General features: G+C 41.6%; 1 protein-coding gene across 1 annotated transcript in view; it reads right to left on the bottom strand.

Annotated features, from left to right (window-relative positions):
• Positions 1–1,765: 1,765 nt before the first annotated feature.
• Positions 1,766–21,532, bottom strand: part of KCNK1 (potassium two pore domain channel subfamily K member 1) — a 45,927-nt gene continuing 26,160 nt past the window's right edge. The window contains exons 2-3 of the mRNA XM_058543011.1: positions 6,141–6,536; positions 1,766–3,022 (exon numbers count right to left, since the gene is read on the bottom strand). Of these exons, the coding sequence (XP_058398994.1) occupies positions 2,763–3,022; positions 6,141–6,536 (656 nt within the window). The 3' untranslated portion in view covers positions 1,766–2,762. The remainder of the gene's footprint in view (positions 3,023–6,140; positions 6,537–21,532) is intronic.

The raw sequence follows: 21,532 nt of genomic DNA on the forward strand, positions 1-21,532 counted from the left end.
ATAAATCCCTTTGTAAATCTCTTGGGGGCATGACTACCGTAGAGACCAGTCTCTTAAATGGAGTCATTTGGGCCAAACTTTGTGCCGTGGACTTCCCCTGTGAGGTTCTTTTGGAGACTGCTTCTATCCCTTCATCTAGAGTCCCTTTGACTTCCGGGAGATTGAGAACGCTTCCTCTGAGATACTCTGTTCTCTCCTCACTTTGAGTCTGTCTGCTGCTCCCAAATCAACATACCTGCTGGACATATGGACTTGAAATTCACACATGGCAGTACTCTCTTTGAAGGACCACGATTTCTGCTGCTTGTCTACCCTGGGGGCATTCCGTAGGATTCTTAAGAACTCAATCTAGAACACTCCTGCCTGAGCGAGTTGAATCCTGCAGTTTATACTCGTCACTAAAATCCTCTTCTCCAGCATTCACTTTCCCCTCCAACTTTGCACTCTCACCTCCAACTAGAGGGTTTCAACGTCAGTTCTGGCACTGCTGCACTGCCCTGCCTCCTACCTCCTGGCCACGCCCCCTCGGACACTGCCTCTGTCCTCTGTCCGACACAGCCCTCCCCTCCCTCAGGACTGCAGGGCAGCTTCTGTCCATCAGCCGACGACAAAAAAACAAGTCCCGGGAAGATACTTCCCCTTACATTTAGTATCTCACAGGCTGCAGGAGGCAAAACCTGCTCCTATTCTTGTACCTCATCCTTCATGTTAAAAACAACAAAAACAATTTGAAGGGCATTAAGGTTTAGTGTAGTCTGCAGATTCATGAAAGCTTTGAAAATTAAGTATCTCACTCTATTACTTACTAATGACATCCTGATTCAGAATTTTCCGTTTATACTCCCTCATTTTCCGTCTTTTGCACTCCCCTCTCATATAAGAGTCAAGCAGTGGTGGCACACCTGTCATTTTTTTCCTGCATTGAATAAAATATAATGACACTCCCCAGGTGGAATCCACTGTTTCTGTGACTTACTCTCTTTAGCACCTCTGCACCATACCAAGCATTAGGATCATGGTGAACTTCCCAGACCCAGTGGTGTCCACGATGCATGTCCCTATTCTCTAAGGAGTCTCTATTCCATTCCTTAACCAATTACCTACCCTGCGAGAGAGCAGTCTTCCACCATGGAGCCAGTATCCGCACAAGATACAGACAGAAATATGCTGATGGGGCAGCATAACCCAGATTCAGAGGAACAGAACGACACGTTTGGAATTAAATGTTGGAGAGGATCTGCTGATGACAGTTCACCACCCCCGGAGCTATGCAGTGGCACGGGGGCTGTGGAACAGAGGTAATTCCTTCTTGTAGTTTTGCTGCTCTGTGACAAGATGGGATTTTATACAATAAAGAAGGGCCCTGCTGTAAGTCAGGGGATACAATGTCTGAAGGCTAACACGCAGTGAACAGGACAGGGCTGGTAAGGGTGTGCTTAGGGCAGCACATACTGTAGATGGTTGAGAGGTTTCTGAGTGAGCTCTGCAAGGTGAGGATGTTCTGTTCAGCTGGCCCATCAGCAGGGTGCTGATTTTTACCAGCACCTCAACCACCACCTTCTGGGCAGCTCCCTCAGAAGGGGGATGAGACTCAGTTAGCAGGTCAGTGAGTGTTAGTTATCAGGCAGGGTCTTTCTAATTTTCTCTTCTAAAATTCTTAATAGTGTCCTGTGTACATCATTGAAATGTTGCCTTTACGGTTTCTATAAAGGAGTGCATACATATTTTCTACATGGAAGAAAACTTTTCTTGATATGTTAAAGCATAAGATTGCAACCAGCTATGATTTTTATTTATTTCAGCTTATAAATTAAAAAATTCTCAGATTAATTTGACAGAATCTGTTCATTTGGGGCATCTAAATTCACATTGTGTGCTTTAGTTACTAGGTGACTACAGATCACAATGAACTTTCAAAACAAAATATCTTAACCTTTTTTTTACAAATCATATTTTTCATTACTTGTTTACCTCCAGAGAAATGCTTACAAACATTTTAGACATCTGCAATCATACTATTACAAGAGGGTAGAAACATTTACTGTAACAGAATACTATAGTAATTTACTCGTAAGCGTACTATTCCTCTTATTTTATTGCAGCAACTCTTGATTCTTTAGTATAAAGAGAAATCAGAAGAAAAAATATCTACAATCTTGGGTTAAGAAGTATACTGGGATCTGGTGACCTAAACTATATGTACAAGATATAAACATATTTATACTTTATCTGTACACAGTCAATGGTTACCTATTAATTATAAATAGTAGGTTTAACTTAGACTCTACAAAAATAATGATTTTGGATGGGCACATGCAAACCAGTACACATAAACTTATTTATAAAACACATCTCTATGCTTTTTTTTTTTTGCTTTTAAATATAAATGTTGCTAGTTAGTCATCAGCTAAATTGAAATGCAAATCCCAAAGTTCCCAATTAAAAGTATAAAATCTGCTTCTATCCACAGCAGCACACTGCTTCAAGTATTCTTCACCTATTAGTCAAGTCTAGACAATTTTGTTGCATACGAATTACAGGTACATGTCCCATTTCCTCAGATATTAAACAGTTCTCCACAGTAAAAGCTTCCTTTGTTCCATTTTTTTGTTTGTTCTGTTTTTCTTTTAAATATTGCAAAAAGTAAGTATTTGTTAAAATAGCATCTTGGCTTTTACAATCTTGTAAAAATGAACAAAATGGAGCCTCTTTGTCACTGCCCCGACCCTGGTGCTCTAAGACAATGCAGCAAAGCCCTAAGCTTAATGGTCTACAGAGCCATCGGAGTAGGCAGATGCCTGAGTGGCCACAAAAGGCTCATTCTGCTTCTGGTCCTCTTTCATGCTGGCTGCTTGGTCTGTGATGGAGGAGAAGGACAGCTGGTCATGCTCGATGATGTGCACTTGATCCTCATCCTTGTCCTTCTTCACATAGAACATTTTTCTGAATTTTTTCAGCTCGTGGAGTTCACAGAAGGTTTCCAGAACTACCAACATGGCAATAAGACCAAGCAGCAGGTAACCTATGTGAGAAAAATGACAGTGTCTCAGTGGGATCTAGTCACAGATAAATCAAGTAACGACACAGAAAGTCTGTCAATGAATAAATTCACTGCCACTTTCCTAAGTTCTAGGAACATTTTAAATTCCATGGGTCAAAGCAGGACTACCCAGAGAAAAATGAAGCATGAACCTTCTAAGAACTTGGATTATTCAGAATCATAAGGTGCGATTTTTGAGAAAAAAAATAATAGTTGAGGCTGATGTGGCATCGTTAAAGAGACATAACAGACTGTACTCACCCAAGGTGGACCTTTGAGGAGAGGGCTGTCCAGCCCCACTTTATCATCAGTGGCTCTCAAAAAGCCAGTGACATTTTAGAAGAGTTTTTCATTTATCATGAGTGCTCAGGACAAAGCTTGACACCTTTTTAAGCACTCAATACTTCTATTATTAATTCCCTAAAGAATAAGAAGCTTAGCAACAGAAATTACAGTTTAAGCTAGACAAAAATTCCTTTAAGAACTGATGTAGAGAAAAAAAAAAAAGAATTGATATAGATATTAAAAAGGTCTGTGTGTGGCTTTTTATACTCCCACTGAGATCCAGCAGCAAACTAACCTTTCCACTACGTGACAGTCATTTTTTATGGCTCATGGACTATTCATTCTTCTCACTCCAAAACAAAAGATAACCTGTTGCTTCAGGTTAAAGTGCTATTCCTTGGAATCTGTGATGGAAAAATGGTAATTTAAACAGTTCCAACATGTTTAAAATCAGTTTCCAGAAAAAAAATCATCATGGAAAGGAAGAAGAAACGAAAATGAAAACTCTTAAGAATAACAAAAATCCCAGGGTAGGCTTGGTAGCGTAGCGGTTAAGTTTGTGCATTCCAGTTCGGCAGCCTGGGGTTCGCCGGTTCAGATCCTAGGTGTGGACCTATTCACTACTCATCAAGCCAAGCTGAGGCGGCATCCCACATAGAAGAGCTACAACTCTACGCCTATGATACTCAACTATGTACTGGGGCTTTGGGGAGAAAAAGAAAAAGAGGGAGATTGGCAACAGATGTTAGTGCAGGGCCAATCTTCCTACAAAAAAAACAAAAACAAAAAAAAGAATAACAAAAATCCCAATTTCATGTCCCAGTGGAAAAATGTTTGAGGAAGATTTTCAGAAAATAAATGAACTAGGAAAGCTAGAATTGGCAGCATAATAGCAATAAAAAGTCTGATTACCTCAAGAATGCAAAGTGACACAGTTCTAGTATCTTTAGAATTTAGCTATTAGGTTTTGATAATAATATAGTATATTTTAGAAACAGCAATGAAGTTGTTAGATTAATTGGCAAATCCTCTCCTTTTCCTTTACTCATTATTTGGTCAAACTCCTGAGGGCTAACAAAAACACCCATGGGGTTTCAGGCAAAAGCTTTGGGATTTTATCCTATCCACAAACATAGCTTTGGAACATTTATTTGCACATACACTATGTAGATTGCCTTAAAAAACCATGATTCACGTTGTAAGAAGTGTTAAAATGTTCTACAAGGATTTAGTATTATATGAAAAATTGAGGAAGTTAAACTATTGGGCAAAATTTATGAGAAGACAATTAACACAAGAGAAAAGCAGAGCTAGCAAACACAATTACAGAAACATATTCAACTTCCTTAAGTCATGATAAAATTAAATTAAAATAAGAAGGTAACATTTTACCTAATACATGAAAAGAAAGTTCAGATAATGTTTATCTGTACTATCAAATTCGCAAAAAAACACCTATAATGCCACTGGCCCACACCACCCCGTGAGTGCACAAACTGTTATACTCAGATAATTCTGGTGATGGTGTAAACTCGTCCTGCCATTTGGAAAGCAATGGGTCAATATGTTCTGTGAGTCACAGAAAGCCATATGCACTTTGGGCCAGCAATCCCACTTGGAAAGATATCAAAGTAGAAAAAGTATAAATATTCAAAAATATTTACCGCAGAGTGATTTATAATGCCCCCAAATTGGAAGCAATCTAAATATTTGACAACAGAAGCATGGTTAGATTATGGTACAGCCACCTGGTGAAATATTACGTGGACATTAAAAATAATTATGGTAACCAGAAGAAATATGAAACGATCCTTGTAACCATTTAGTAATTATTTATTGAACTTGTATGGTAGCCAGGCACTGTTCAAAGCATTGGGGGCTTATGAGTGAAGTCTTTGTCCTGGGGGAGCCCATGGTTTAACAGAAATGTTAACATACACATAGTTCAACTGATCATTTTCAGGTTAAGACTACAAAACAGAGCCAGGACAGAGTATCTGAGTGCTTGAGTATATACTATGATTTCCTAGACATGACCCGAGTCTTGAAAAATTCTTGAAAAGACAGAAATGAAAACTGTATGGACATTATGATGCATTCTATGCATTTTGAAAAGAGGAAAGGGGCACACAAAAATAAATGGTTTCTTGAAAATGGATTACTAAGTTTTCCATGATAGCATATTAAATTTTTAAAAATTGTTTTAAAATTATAAATCACTGGCTATCTGAGTTTTAATGCCGATTTTCCACATATAAAATTCTGAAAATGGTTAACATGTTCTAACTTCGCTGAGAAAGAACCAGATGGACAAATGAGATAAGCATCTGTTTTAAGATTTTCCTGGTAAATTAAAGAACATGAAAGAACATGATTGATAGTAACAGGCTACATCCTAGCCCTAATTTTCTGGAGCTTAAAATATTTAATAAAGTAGAGCAACTTTTTTTTTTTTTTTTTTGAGTTCTTGAATTTTTCTCTCAATTTTTGTTTTACTAAAGTTTGGTTATCAAGTATATTCTGTGTCGAGCATTTTTACACTGTAATTAATAATGCCTATTACATTATTAGTAGGAAATTGAACAGTAGTCTTAAGGTGCCAGCAAAAACCAACTTTCAGTAATAAGATTTTTGCATAGAGAGTTTCAAAGGGAATCGTGATGAAGTGAGATAGTTATGGGAAGGTGGCAAAACTGAAAACTTATCAATGAAACAGCAATCAGGGCTTTTACAAATGACTATTCATTAGCAAGCGAGGTGGAACTTGGAATGGCAACACAGAGGCCGAGGGAGCAGAGTGAACCTCGATACTCACACGTGATCCCAATCTTATAGAGCTCTCTGAATTTCTGATTGTAGCCTTCTCCAGGAACATAATCCCCTAGGCCAATGGTGCTCAGGGAAATAAAACAAAAATAAAAGGATTCAAGAAAGTTCCAGTCATCCTCCAGAACGGAGAACACGGCTGCTGGGATGAAGAAGAAGCAGGAAACGGTGATAAACCCAAGGAGAACGGCGTGAACGATGGCAACCATCTGCTTGGAGAAGCCCCAGCGGACGTGGAAGTAGAGGACAGGCCTTCGGGTGACGTGGATGGTGACACGCTGGACCACTGCCGTCAGGAAGAGGAGGGTGAAAGGAATGCCGATGACCGAGTAGATGATGCAGAAGGCCTTACCCCCGTCTGACAGGGGCACTGTGTGGCCATAACCTGCAAGGAGAAGGAGGTAACTGAGGTGAAGAGGAAGCGAGGAGCAGAAAACACATTTTTAAACAACATGTCTGCTGTCCCCCCCTCTTCCCCTCAGACCTAGGAGAAGAGCCAGACTTTACGTCTGATGTTGAAAGGCTGTATCATAATTGTTACTGCAGTTAAATTCAACAGTGGATGCCGTGCATTTAGCAAGTCCACCACTCTGTATAAAACCTTATCAGCTCTTTCCAACACATCCGAGTCTGGTTTTGAATTCACTGTCAGGTGGAAACAGAAGTTCTGTGTGTTAAGCAGCTAACGCCCCACTGTCTTAGACCACAGGGAAACCTCTTCATAGGACACCTACTTCTCCACGCTGATCTATACCCCCCCTCCGCTCCCCCCCCACCCCAAGGATCCTCTTAGTATCCAAACGCTAGTCTACACTTGCGTCCAAACCAAACTACTGCCGGGATGTTCAAAAGGGATGACTGACAACGATGTGGGACTAGGACCAGGCTGACAAGGGGACCGTGCAAGGATGGAGTAGACTCACTGAAGATGTAGACCTCAAAAACGAGGAAGAAAAATGAAGATTAAAGCACACCAAGTCACAAGATTGAGTGCTTCTTTTAAAATATTTTGCTCGATTATCTGGTTAAATGATACATTCAGAAACCAGAACTTTTTTTTTACCCTTGTCATTTCCATAGGTTCCAAGATGCCATAAATTCCACAAAACAAACATTAAAAAAATACAGTAGGGCCAGAGGTCAAAACATATGTCTGTTTTACTTTCCACTAGGTTTGAGTCATTCCTAAATCAAGCCAGTCAACAGACGCGTCATCCGAATGCCAGCAGAAGAGAAGTCAGCTGGGTGCGAGGCTCAGCGGACTGTTTTTAAAATCTCAGGAGCACTTCATCCTGAAAGGACATGTCTGAACAAGTCAGTTCAGGAAAAAGCCAACTAAATGCATTTTTTTGTGAAATCGGATTCTGAAAAAAACCTCACATATGCGATTATAATTGAAAACCGGTTTCAAAATCTGATTTCTAAAATATATCCTGCTTAAAAATAAACAACTCCGAGAAACCTTCAGTCAGATCCCCAAATTCTCTACTTTATACCAACTCCCGGGGTAGGGCCCAGGTATATGTGGTCATTAAAAAGCTTCCCCAGTAATTCCCATGCACAGCCCCAACACAACAGTCAGTGTGGTTAATCCACGAGGCCAGAAGGCACAGGGGTTCTGAAGGAGCTATGGGAGTCCAACGAATCCGATGAAATTGTATGTAACTTGTACATCTACACACATGTGCATTTTTCTGTGGAGAGATTCCAGAGCTTAGACTCTCAAAAGGGTTAAAACCACTGTTCTGAGCATCAGCTCCTGGATCCATTTGGTCCTGCACACCCAGCTGCGCCTGAAATACCATGGCTAATTCTGGGCATGGTTAAAGAGGGAAATGTGCAAGGGAGAGTGTGCAGAGAATAACAGGCAGGATGGGGAAAGTATGCCGAATAATGTTTACACAACAAAAGGAAGCAGGAGAAACTCGAATGTTTACATTTGAGGAAAAAATGTGACAGAGGAATGAGACTTTGTGAGTAAAGCAGCCCACATCAGAGAAGCCAGGGGCCAATCAGAGCTTCAATTTAAGCTAGGCATTAAGGAAGGATGTTCTAATGGTCAGAGATATCTGGAAATAGAATCTGAAAATGGAATTTTATTTAACCATAACAAAGGCAACTGGAAAGCGATTCACAAATTTGGTTATGAGCCTGTGACTCAAAGTACCCGGAGACAACAGTGCTCGAGGAGACTGCAAGGGATTGGTTTAACTTTGCCAGGAATTTTGTAGAGGAAACCTAAGATTAGCTAAATCAGTTGGACTGGGTAAAAGCCGTTAAGTCCATGATTTTATTATTTTTTGGTAATATTTTTATATATTATCTTTACTAAAAGTGTAACACACCACCTCTTCTGTACCATCTGTTCCAATAAATTACATGATTTCAGTTCTAGTAGGGAAAAGAGTAAACAAATTTCTAGTTTTAAAATATATTAGGATATAATTTTTATTCTCAAATGACAACAGCTCATTTTATTAGAACGTTAACTAAATCTCCATTTACTAAAATGTTACCTCCAAGCAATGGAGATTAATCATTATGACTCTAGGATCTCTCTCTGCAGTAATGCATTTTTATACCAATAGGTTCCCACTAAGAGATTAAAAATTACCAACACGTAGATCCTTACTGAAAGCCAGTTTCTTCTCCTGATGTTTGCATAAATAATCTTTGTTAGTGGAAAGTAAAATGTAAAATTACATCTCATTTGTATTCTCTACACTTTCAGGGCAGGCCAACTGGGAAAACCATCCTCTGTACCAAGTACACAGCAATTCTTTTGCAATAGACAGCTAATGCATCAGATGGAAACCTTCAGGAGTACTGAATTTTAATGAAGTGGTGAATAATTTACTCAAACTCAGTTACTTGAACCCCCAGATAAATCATAAAGCAAGGATCATATTTTAAAATCTTATAACCATATTAAAATCCATTACAAATCAAGAAGAATTTAGTAAAACGTTAAAAAATCTTACATATTTGGTGTTCTTTAAATTTTTCTAAGGCTATTCATATAATTTTTGGGCCCAAAAGATTGTGTATAACAAAGTCGACTGAAAAAACAGACTTCAAAAACTTAGGATTCTGGGGCTGGCCTGGCGGCATGGTTAAGTTTGCGCATTCTGTTTCGGTGGCCCAGGGTCCGCCGGTTTGGATCCTGGGCGCGGACTTACTCATCACTCATCGAGCCACGCTGAGGCGGTGTCCCACATAGAAGAGCTACAACTCTATAACTATGATACACAACTATGTACTGGGGCTTTGGGGATAAAAACAGAAAAAAAGAAAAAAGAGGAAGATTGGTAACAGATGTTAGCTCAGGGCCAATCTTCCTCACACACACACAAAACAACTTAGGATCCTGAGATGAAACTCCCATGTACAAATGTGCTTGTTTTCTAGCTTTCTACTCCATAAGTGTTGGGTTTTCTGTTATGACTCTGCATTTGTGGGGCACATAAGAGTATCTGTATAATGGAGGGTCACAATGATGATAGTCTCCTAAGAAATCTGGCTTCCCATTCGGCTACTCTAACCACAAGAGCCCTGACACTATGCTAGCTAACATCCAATCTGGGGCTATGCATGCTGGATATGGACCTTTGGGGTTTTTTGGTATTTAAGTCCTCCTGAATGAGGTCCAATACAGAGAACCTTTGTGGGCTCCTATTCAGTACATTAGAGCAAGTCACTGATATGCAACTTCTTCACATGTCCCAGACGCTTTTGAGAGAGGTGCAGCTTACCACTACCTCTTATCGTGACCCTACACATATAATGAATATTCTCATTTATTTACATTATTTAGTATGATATGGTACAATCTATATGTTTTCCATTAAGTTAGGTTGATATATGCTAAAAAAAAAAAAAAAAAAGCTACAAAAGAAGAATCTCAACCTCTGAAAACAACCCCAGCAGAGATACTGAAATAGGCTGCGATGTTTCCTCTTCTGTAAAACAGACTTTAATTTGCAATCCTGGACTTTAGCTTATTTGTTATCTCTTTCCCACTAGACTGTGAGTCCCCTGAAGGGGAGATGGTGTCCTCCTCTACTATGAATCTCTCCAGGCTCCCGGATCACAGTGCTACCCAATCCACGGAGAGCAGTAACACTGGGGCTGTAAGTGACTTCAAATTCGGGAGGGCCAGAAACTCACTGTATGGCAATGAATAGGCTTCAGGTGAAGTTGACTTTTTCTGCCAATTTAATCTTATCTTTTGCTTGAAATACGTTTTTGTTCCATAGTGGCAGCAAATGATTACCTTCTAGATACCTTGCATTCAACAGGTCTTTATAATTCCCTTTTTTCCAGCAAACTTTTCAAAGAGCCACATGTGGATAAACTCTGTTCATCACCCCCATCTATGTCATCTACACGACATGGAACATACAGCTTGATACTTCGTTTATAAAAGGAAGTTTGTTTACCAGGGAGAGAAGACTCAGGGGCGGTCTAACTTAGAATGAGCAGAAATATAGGCAAAGATTGAAAGTGGCCTACACTCAATAGATGTGATGGAGGAGGCACAGATGGTAAGAGGTGACAGAGGTAAGAAGTCATGGGAGGTGCAAGTGGTCTATGCTTTTCTTGGCATTCATTTTTTTTTTACTATCCCATTCATTTCACACTAACACTTTTTGTTGCTTCTACTCAATCACCAATGATTTCTTATTAATATCCAAAGAAAGAGAGAGAAGCAATGGCATTCCTAGTTAGGACATTGCTCTGATTCTTTACCTTAGAATGACCACCTCTGAGAGATGGACCCTATTAACACACTGCATTTAAAAACTAGAGGATCCTAGCAAATGGCTCGAATGTCACAGATGGGAACACCCTGCACTTTTTGCAATGGGAGTCTCAACTAAAAATGGCAGCACAGTGAAAGAACAATTAGAAATGATAACTTAGGCAAGGGGCACCTGCCATGCATCCATCAGTCTGAGGAGACTGAAGGTTCTGGAAAGGAGGTAGGTGAGCTCAAAACACGCAATCAAAACAGCCACCACTTGCTGCTTGCTGTTTGTATGTTTGAATGTATGTAGAATCGTGAATCTTCATAACGAGATTCAAATCCTAGAGTTATTATTTCTACTTTACAAATGAGAAGACTGAGTTTCTGAGAGTTTAGACAACTTGCTCGAAGTCATGTAAAGAATAAATAAAGCTCATAATTGTTCCACTGTGCTACTCAGATATGTTATGTGATGCAAGGGTCAATGATGCCTCAAAAGTCAACTCAAGTCCTAACATTATTTCTCAGGAGCTCATGGTGACAAGGTGGTAGTGTTGGAAGAGCAGACATGTCTTTCCTGTGGCTCCATGGAGCTGACCGCGAGATGAGGAGACTCTGGAATGAGAGGACAGGAGAGAGGGAAAACAGTGTTCCGGGTGACGAAGGACTGTGCAACTCTCACACAAAGAGGGCAGGTGAACCCTGCAGAGCCTGGGGTAACTCCAGGGTATTGGGAGGTAGGTTAGTACGAAATCTATCAAGGGCCAGAGAAGTGGGCACAAGCCACGTGAGCTCCATATTCTTGAATTCCAGTTTAGAAGCCACATGGATGAACTACTATGGTAAATGGTAGGGTCATCGATGAAGAAGAGGATAGAGGAGTGTCCTTAAATTAAGACAGAAAAACACAAAATTGTAACAAATTGGTGACCTTGGGAAGTAGCATTTCTGTGACAATAACTACTATCAGTGATATAAGCATAGAATAAGGTCCAATAAAATTCTTATCTTCCTGTTTCATTGTTAAACTTAAATGTTGCTAAGTCCATACGGAATCCCCGTTCTGTAAACAAATATATAAAACTGCAGAAGCACCAGTCAAATAAGAGGATGTCCAGTGGCCCAGAGGATGAGTTACATTCCAAACAGGATAATATAAATATCAGGTAAAAGTTTAAACAAAATTATACATTTTAAAAATTATCAATTACTCAATAGATAAGTACATTTTCATTGTAAAACTTTCAAAGAATACCAATGGAGCAAAAGTCTCCTTGACCATTCACCTCCTCTTCAATTCCGGTTCTCTCTAGAGGTTATTGTCATGAGTTTGTAGCCAATAGTTCCTGAAATTTTTCTAAGCATTTAGATACATACTGTATACATATACTTTCAGAAAAACATAGTTTTATTTTTATCATAAACAGTATACCACATGTATTGCTGTTCTCCAATTGTTAAGTGTTCTTTGAACAACGTATCCTAGAGATGGCTACATGTCGAATCAGAAGATCTACCTGTTCTTTAAATGCAGTATTCTATGCTATGCAAGCAGCTAGCTTATTTAACCAACTCCCAACTGATGGACACTTAGGGTGTTTCCAGTTCTTCACTATTGATAACAACAGGTCAAAAGCAGCCTGGTTAGGTCTTCAAGCCACTGGTAAGTTTAACATAATGGGTCACAATCTCTGACACTCCCTTCTAGCCCTATGTGCTATATAAATTTCCAGCTCAGAAGAGAGTGTATTAGCAGAAACCCAAGAATAACTCCTCTATTGCTCTAACAATCCACTAGCTCCCAGCAGAGGCCACTCCCAGGGGTTCACACACTCAGTTCCTGGGTGTCATTTGCACAAACAGCACTCATTTTCTGGCAAAAGTGTGCAGTATTGTGACTTTCAGGTGAGGACGGGCCCTTTGCCCTGGTGGTTCTCATACCTTCCTGGGTTGTTTCCCTCAGCCTCCTCACTTTTGTATGGGTGCAGTTTTTGTTTATTTAATGAAGAGCTTGCTGGCAATACTACTGTTTTCTCTCTTGGCTTTCTAGTGCCAGCATATAATCTTTTACATACAAACAACTCCTTTTGTTCTGATGATTCTGAGGCAACACGTAGTTTTCCATTGTTTTCCACCTGCTTACTGATTGTCCCAAATGATCCAATCAAAAAATTTTCTAATTTTAATTTTTAAGCAAGGAATTTTGCCAATTTAGGAATTCCTATTAAGAATGCTTTCTTTTCTAAGCATTAACAATTTTCAGGTAGGGTTCACTTCCTGTGACTCTAAAACATGTGCTTATTCATTTTACTCCTCAAACTAGTCATATCAATGATACCTAACTCTAACTGATCCCTACTATTCCATTTCTGCACGTCTCCTTTTCCCTAGCACTGTTTACTGTTTAGTTTTTAAGTTTCCTGAGTCATCTTTTTTGGCCCTAGAGTTCAAATTATAATGATCCTTTCTTTTTTATTATGTCATATTGTTAGAACTGTTTCTCAATCTTTTTTTAAGACACGTATCCCCTATAATGTCTCCTCACATCGGCCTCTGCATATTCTCACAAGCCAAGATCACCTTATCAAGCCCTGCTTCATAAAACTGAAATTCTGAAAGGAATAAGTATGTTGAATTAACTTTCTCAAACTATCCGTCCTCCTCTCGGCCAATCCCTCTGAGCTGGCGAGTACTGGCAGACAGCCCAGCGTCTGATCCACTCTGTCCTCCTGCATGAGCCTAACTTGGTCAAGGTGCTAACAGGGCCACTCACACTGCTCACTTAGAATTCAGCATCATGTACAGGAAGATGTTATATGCGATAGTAGTACAGCACAGGAAACAGTCGGCCAAGGGAATTTTTGCTAATCATCATGGTTATAACTGTTCCCTACGAAAAACATCAGGTCATAATCTCTTCACCTTTCCAAACGCCAGCTTGTTCAACTGCACCATCTACTGAGCACTGTCACTTAATACCCTTGTTAGGGTCACTAGAGGCAGAAAAAGGTAGCACATGACCTACTACCCAATATGAGATTATAACCAAATTACTTCACATTTTTAGTACAGCTTTCCCTGAATTCCGAGCGGTCACATTCATTGGGGTTTCCACAGGAAGGAACAGAGAGGGCAGGGTAAATAGGCCTAGGACTGGCTTCTGAGCACCTGGCCCTGGGGTCAGTAGGGCAGCACAGTAGTAGCTTGGAGAGTGACAGCCGGATAAAGGAGGTGGCTGGGGTGTGGGCCCTGTACTGCTTGGTTTGCACAGGAGAGGCACACTCACAGGTGAGTCCTTTCTTGTCTAGGAACTGGCTAACCCTGGGAGGGGTGGTTCCCTCAGCATCAGCAAGGCCTTGTCAGAAATGACTTGAGTGGAGCCCTTTTAAAAAGGAGTTGGAGCTGCCTTTCCAGAGAAACTGCTTTGCCATCTTGAACCTTGGACTGGGCCAAACCTCTGGACTGGGCCAAACTGGCACTTGTTTTACAAGCAATTATTTGAGAAGTCAGCAGGAGAACGGATATCCTGATTGCCAAGACTGAGGATTGTGGACTTGCTGAAGATTGAATCAAGAGTCAGTCAATGTTCAGCCAAGACCAGCTTCCACCTCCAGCTCCAACTGAAATCTCTGTAATACAATCTCCTTTCTTTGCCTTTAAAAGCCCCTGACTTTTACTCCTACTTGGGTTTCTACCTGAATCTGTGCTTCCCAAATTTCAATTCTTTGATCCCAAATAAATGCTTTGCCTCTTAAACTGGTTTCTGTTTTTGTAGGTTGACAGCCCAAGACATCAAAGCATCAGAATAAAAAGACACAATACAGTAGGAGAGCGAATGCAGAGCCTAGCTCTGAAAGGCAAGCCTGAGAGCTTGTTCTAGTAACCAAACCAAGAAGAATCAGTGCACTGGATCTAGGAATGGGGAGATGTGCTTGAGAGCATTTAGACAAAGTCAGGGAATATGGTCAATGAGTAATTACAAGAATACTTTGAATTCCAAGAACCTTTAACGTATCCCCATACTGTTAAGTTGTTAACTCTCGTTTCCCCTGCAGACCCGGGAAGACTGTTCCAAGAGAAACGAATGTGAAGCATTTGGTATGTTATGACCTGGGCACCAGGCAATGTGTATGTTATGACCCAGGCACTGGGCCTTGTGCTTTATCAGCATTAGCTCCTTTAATCTTCACATCAGCTTGTTGAGATAAGCATGCAAGTCCCTATTTTACAGAAAAAGAGACTATGCGATTAAATAGTTCACCCAAGTTCTAACAGCAAGTGTGTGAGGGAGGCAAGATTCGATCCATGTGTTTGCCGACCTTTGATCTTTTAAATCTGGCCATGGGGGTTGTGGTGAGGAGGAACAAGGAAAAAGAGAAGAGGAGTGATGGTCAACTATGTGGGAAATAAAAGCTGGAGAAATCCCTGGGTGTTTCCAAATAAAGGAATACTCGGAGATAGATCGCACCTAAGACAATGACCACAGGGCTTGGCTCCCCCATGCAGGAGCTCCCAGAAACTCACCCAGCCCTCAGGATCTGGTGGCCCTAGATGAGGGCTAGGCTATCTGGGTGGCATACTGACTTGTCCTGATCCTTCGCTGGACTTGAGACTTCTGCTTGGCCCAATCTGTTTCTAACTCACAGTTGCCTTTGCCTTGGGGTCACTCCCAGGATTTCTTACACCTTTGTTCACCTTTGACTTAACCTATATGAAATGTCCAGGTCATCCCTGGTCTACCTGGTCCCAATTCCATGAGAATAGGAATAAGAGGGCTTATATGTCCTCATGGTGAACGCAATCCACGTAAATCTCTTGTAGGCATTAGCAGCCTGTTGCAGAGCAGGTGCTGCCATCCAAGGGCTCTGGCATTCTCATACCAGCCGCTGCCGCCATGCCCTCGGCAGCACTCCCCGTCCTTGTGTAGGGGTCAGCACACCTGCCCGTGCCCGTGCTTCCACCTGCATGTCTGTCACACACAGATCCACCCTTCCACCCCTGAGACATCTGAAGAGAGAGAGCCCTGACCCAAAGCTTGATTATGGTGGAAGACGACACAGCTGAGGAATCACACGTTACATTCTTTTTTATTATTTATTTTTATTTTTCCCTCTCACTCATCCTTGACCATTTCTTCAAAATTTTGACAGGACAACGCAGTGAAGAAAAGCTGAAGACTGCCACAGAACTAACAGTCTAGTTTTTCCGAAAGCCCCAAAATTTTAAACGAGGCTTCCTGATCTACTAACCAAAGCAACATTTCCTCCACCTGCCACTTCCCTCAGGTTTGCCTTCAGGTTTGACATAATTGCTGCAGCCATCACTTCCCTGAGGCCTAAAAGTGATTCTATTGTAAAGGCTTCCCAGGGATGCGCTTTTAGAATAGGGTTTTCCAATTCAGGCTGTAGGCATTTTCCCCCCGGGCAGGGATGCTGTGCAGACAACTCAGAATCTCTTTTCCCCTGGGAACCATTTGGCCACCTTGCCCTGTGGAAGATGCTCTAAAGGTAATGGAAGAACTGCTGGATGACAAGACACACCATTTACTTGATGCTGAATTTCCACCCCCGACCCCGCAGATAATCAATATAGATCTTGCTTGGCACAAAGCTTAACTCCAGCCCAGAAATCAAAGTGGTCCTACACTCTCATATTGTGTAAAGGGGCAGGGAAGCCCTAGGTGCCTCCTGGATTAAACCACATCTCCACTCCTCCCTTTACAGGGATGTAAAGTAGTGATGTCCCAAGGCTTCTGGTGACTCTGGGAGGAAAATGTTAAGTGTCCGCTTCGCCTTGGTGGGAAAATCTCCACCTTTTGGAGGCAGAGGTTCCTGGAATAAAGTAAACCTTTTTTTTTTTTCTTTTCCATTAGACTTTAAAGACTTTGAGGCTCTCGACCCTTGAGAACACAGGGAGGGAGGCGCAAACAACAAAGGTCCTATGTGATGTCACATTTGTAAACTAAAGGTGGTGCTTAGGGGAAAACGCTGAGGAATCTGACGTCCTAAATTTGAATCCTGGCTCTGCTTAGTACTGGCTGTGGCCCTGAGAAACTTTATGCCTTACTTGCCTCATTTGTCAAACATGAATAATACTTCCTCCCTCATGGAGGGAGGATTACATAAAATAATTCGTGTAAAGCAATTAGCACAGATGCTGGTACATATGAAGTACAGAGAAGGTAAACTCTTCTACTGATGCGGAAAGACATAACTAAGTGAATTATCTTGAAAATATTACACTTCAGATTGGCCACACTGTTCCTAGGCACACTAGTTAGAAGTTGTCCATATTTTCGCCTCTGTTCTCTGCACACATTTTAATTTTTCCCACGTCCTTCAAGACATCTTCTTCCACACTGGTGGTTAAAGTAGTCCTTGTAAAGACCTAACAACAGCACTTAGGGAACAATCTGATATATAGGAACTTTGTGGTCACTCTGTAGTTTGGGAGGACACTAATGACCGGCCCCCCACCCCACCAAAACAGAAAAATCCAAAGGCTCGTTCTCAAGTTCTCACTCTCTTCATTGTAAAGTGAGCCAATATGGTGGCCATTCACCACAAGTACATTCCTATATAGGTAGAGACCAGTGGATCCCAATGATCAAAAGTAGGTAAGAACTGTAGGTCCCCTCCCATAAATTCTCTACTAGGTGGTACATCACAACAAAGAGGCACAAAATAGTCACACAACCCGTTGTAAGCTCAGAGAAGTTCAAGCTCTCTCTCCTTTAGGTACTAGAACAAGTAGTTACTTGAAAGGTTTGGTGGAGGCAGATGCAACACTATTCTAGAAGCCAGATTTCAACTACCTTCTGGTCAAATCAGGTGACAGAATCCTCAGGATCCTTCAAGTGGCAGCACATTGAACAGGACAGAGTCCTAGACCTAGAATACCACAGTGAAGGCTATCCATTTGTTGGGTTCACAAAGATTTTATACTCCTTCAGGCAAGAGTAGACGAACAATATTTCTAGTCAATCTATATAACTTGGAAACCACCCATCCTACCAAAGAAAAACACTTCTAACACTCCTTATGCTAATTAATGGACTCTCTAATCTGGATAGTTAGGGACTTGCTGAGACATCCTTAGGAGAGGGGATTCCTAGTTCAGGTCTTTCAAATGCTAACTAACTTTCCCTGGAGTATATAGTCCTAATCAGGGAACTTCAAATGTTAACTCCCTGCCCCTAGAGTACAGATTAATTGATAGGAATGCTGTCACACTAAGTGGAAAAACACACCTTTTTTCTTCTCCTAAGGGTCAGACAACACTGACAGACTTCTTCTAGGAAATCTTGTCTATCCTGGCTCTCAGTTATGGCCAAATTGGTGCAAGATCCCCTTCAGAAACAACCGTGAGTGGGGTCTTCCACAAGCAGAGGCTCATCTTTCTGCCTTGGTCCCAGAGGAGAGAAGGTAAGGAGCAGAGCCACTTGTACTTACAAAGGACATGCACCTTTGTTATTGTAAGCCACTGAGATTTAGGGGCCCTGTCACCACAGTATCGCCTTGCAAAAAACGTACTAATACAATATGCCAGAAAAAATAAAAAGAAGGTGGGGGAGGCATGTGGGATGGATGAAACAAGAATGGCAAGATTCAGAGTGCTGGCAGCTGGCTTGTGGGTACAGAGTACTCATTATACAAGTCTCTCTAATTTTGTATATATTTGAAAATAACCTATAATAAATAAAAAAGTTAAGGCTTTCAAATGTGGATGTAAGAACACAGTTTTTCATCTAGACAAACTCTATATGAGGAAGTTCTAGATTTTCTTTACTCCTTAAAATTCTTTTGTACAGACAGTATTGGAAGCATACTTACCACAGAAACAGAAGATAAATTATAGCACAGAGGTGTGGCACTTACAAACACTAAAGTACTGCGAAACGTGATTTCTTAGTTTAAAGCCCTCCAAATCTGTAACAAGTCCATAGCCTCCTCAGAGAGATGAGTTAAAACCTCAGCTTCTTCTTGGAGGACACAAAATCCCAGGCCATAGACAACTCAGAAGTACTGAGGCTGACTGGATAGAGGGAATAATTCTGGGGTTTCCTGGATAATTTCCAGGGATTTAAAGTCAATCAGTTGTCTGCTCCTGTCCATGGGACAGAATTCTCAGAGGAGCCCAGGTCATCTGCCAGGCTGGAGGGGTGCAGTCCAGGAAGCGCCCGTGGGTCTGCCAACCTGTCACTGATGTGCAGTGTTCCGGAAAATGCTATTTTTCTAAAGCTGTAGGAACTGCAATCAGCTCCAACACAGCTCCCCACACACATGCTGGGCCTGACTTCCATCATATGAAACTACCACGGGTGCAACAAGGATTCTTTGAGAGCAGAGTGCCAGTGGAATGGCGTATTTGTAGCCAAAACCCCAAAGGCAAGGCAGCCCTCCCGTTCAGCACTGCGGCACCTACGTGTATAGGGCCCGAGCGGGAGCACCGAGGGCTCAACAGAGGGGGAGCATGGTGGTGAGGGTGAGGGCCGTAAAGGGCAGAAACTCTCCCATCTACCATGGTGGCTCAGGTCCCCTCCTCCCAGGGGACCTCACAACGCTCACCTCGCTCTCCCTGGACAGTTGTGGTATCTGCCATAGGGTTATTTTAGCCCTAAGTTTCAACTAATGTTCGCTGAGCCCTGACTGTGTACCAGGCGATGAGGCTGACAACATTATTTACACTCATGTATGAAGCAGCTGAGTTTCATCACACTAGAACAACCTCACTCAAGAGAAACGACTGGCAGAAGCTAAGCAATCACGTACCCAGCGAAACACCAAGAGGATTTCATGTGGAGCAAAGTCACATTCAAGAGAAAAAAATTTAAATGAAATGAACCTCTAGAGGTGCAGATGACATACCGTTTATAAAACTGACACATTAATAAGGGGATTCAGGTACCACATTCCAAAAGATTAAATATTTGGTTCAACAAAGTCACTCTGAATAAAATATTCTAACTCACATAGATGCTGCATTTTAAGGGGGCAGGCAAGAGCAGTGCGCCCATCAGAGGCTCCCTCACTGCTCCGGGTTTGGTGGGAAGATTTATGGGCCCAAAACACACTTCCCTTCAACTGGTTCAATACGAGCTTCCATCCAAACCACCACTCTGTTGAAACAGGTCTGTCTTCTCAAGGTCACCAATGGCTCCTAGCTTGCGAAATCCCAAAATTAATTCTATCCTCATGTTTCTCAACTTCTAGGCACCATGAGACCAGACTGAGTCCTCCTCCTCTTTCAGACTCTACTCCATCTACTCACTCGCTTTCCCATCTCTTTCGCCTCACGGCCCACAGAAAGAGAAACATGGTGCCAACTCAAAAACTATGGCCACTCGGAGAGTTGAGGAAAAATGGAGTCTAGTCTGCTTGTGACCTATTAGCAGCACCTTATCTTTTCGGCAGCTGTGCTGGGTGATGGCATCCAGCCCCATGGCTTTAAGTACCATCTTTACACCTGTGGTTCTTCAACTCTGGCTGCACATTAGACTCACCTGGGGAGCTCTTAAATACCTTAGAGAATTCATTTCAATTGGTCTGGAATGGAGAGCAGGTATTGGTATCTTTTCTTTTTTTAAGCTCCCTCAGAGACTCCAATGTACAGCTAGGGTTGAGAACCACTGATCTATATACTAATGACTCCCAATTTTACTTGCCCTCCTCTCTTTACTGAGTTTCAAATTCATGCCTAACATCCTATTCAAAACCCCATCTTGGATGTGACACAGGCATCTCAAAATTAATATGTCCCCAAAGGTTTCTTGATTATGTTATACTCAGGACCACCTCTGCCCCCACGATCATCTCACCCTGAAAACCTCAGCCCAAATGTGCCCCTCCCCTAGTCTTCCTCATTTCAGGTAACAGTACTAGCATCTGTTTAGTTCTTCAGGCCAAATACCAAGTAGATTTTTAAAAATTCTTGGTTTCCTTGTCCCCAACATCTAATCTATCAACAAATCCTGTTGCTTCTACTTCCAAAATATGTTCTAAACCAGAGCACTTCTCATCATTCTCATTGCTGCTGATGCAAGCCACATGATTTTTCTCCTGAATTACTTTAACAGCCTCCCACTTCGTCCCCACAATTCCACTCCTCCACCCGCTAATGTATGCCAAGTCTCTGCGACACTTGTATTAGCTTCCCGTGGCTGCCTTAATAAATCACCACCAACTTGGTGGCTTAAAACAACAGTATTGTCCCATAGTTCTGGGGGCCAGAAGTCTCAAATCAAGATGTCACCCGGGCTGTACACCCTCCAAAGGCTCTAGGGGAGAATCTTTATTTGCCTCCTCCAGCTTCTGGTGGCTCCAGGCTTCAAGGAAGGTGGCTTCCTTGGCTTATGGCTGCATAACTCCAATCTCTGTTTCCATCTCATGGCCTTGCCCCCTATATCTTCTCCTTTCTGCCTCATATAAGGACACCTGTCCTTGGATTTAGAGCCCATCCAGATAATCCAGATGATCTCATCTCGAGATCCTTAATTACATCTGCAAGGACTCTTTTTCCAAATAAGATCACATTTACAGGTGCTAGGGGTTAGGACATGAAGAGAAACTTTGGGGGCCACCATTCAACCCATTATAATATTACAGGCTTATCTTTTAATAGTGAAAATTATAATG

Source organism: Diceros bicornis, chromosome 6 (genome assembly GCF_020826845.1).
Source record: "Diceros bicornis minor isolate mBicDic1 chromosome 6, mDicBic1.mat.cur, whole genome shotgun sequence".
NCBI classification, from domain to species: Eukaryota; Metazoa; Chordata; class Mammalia; order Perissodactyla; family Rhinocerotidae; genus Diceros; species Diceros bicornis.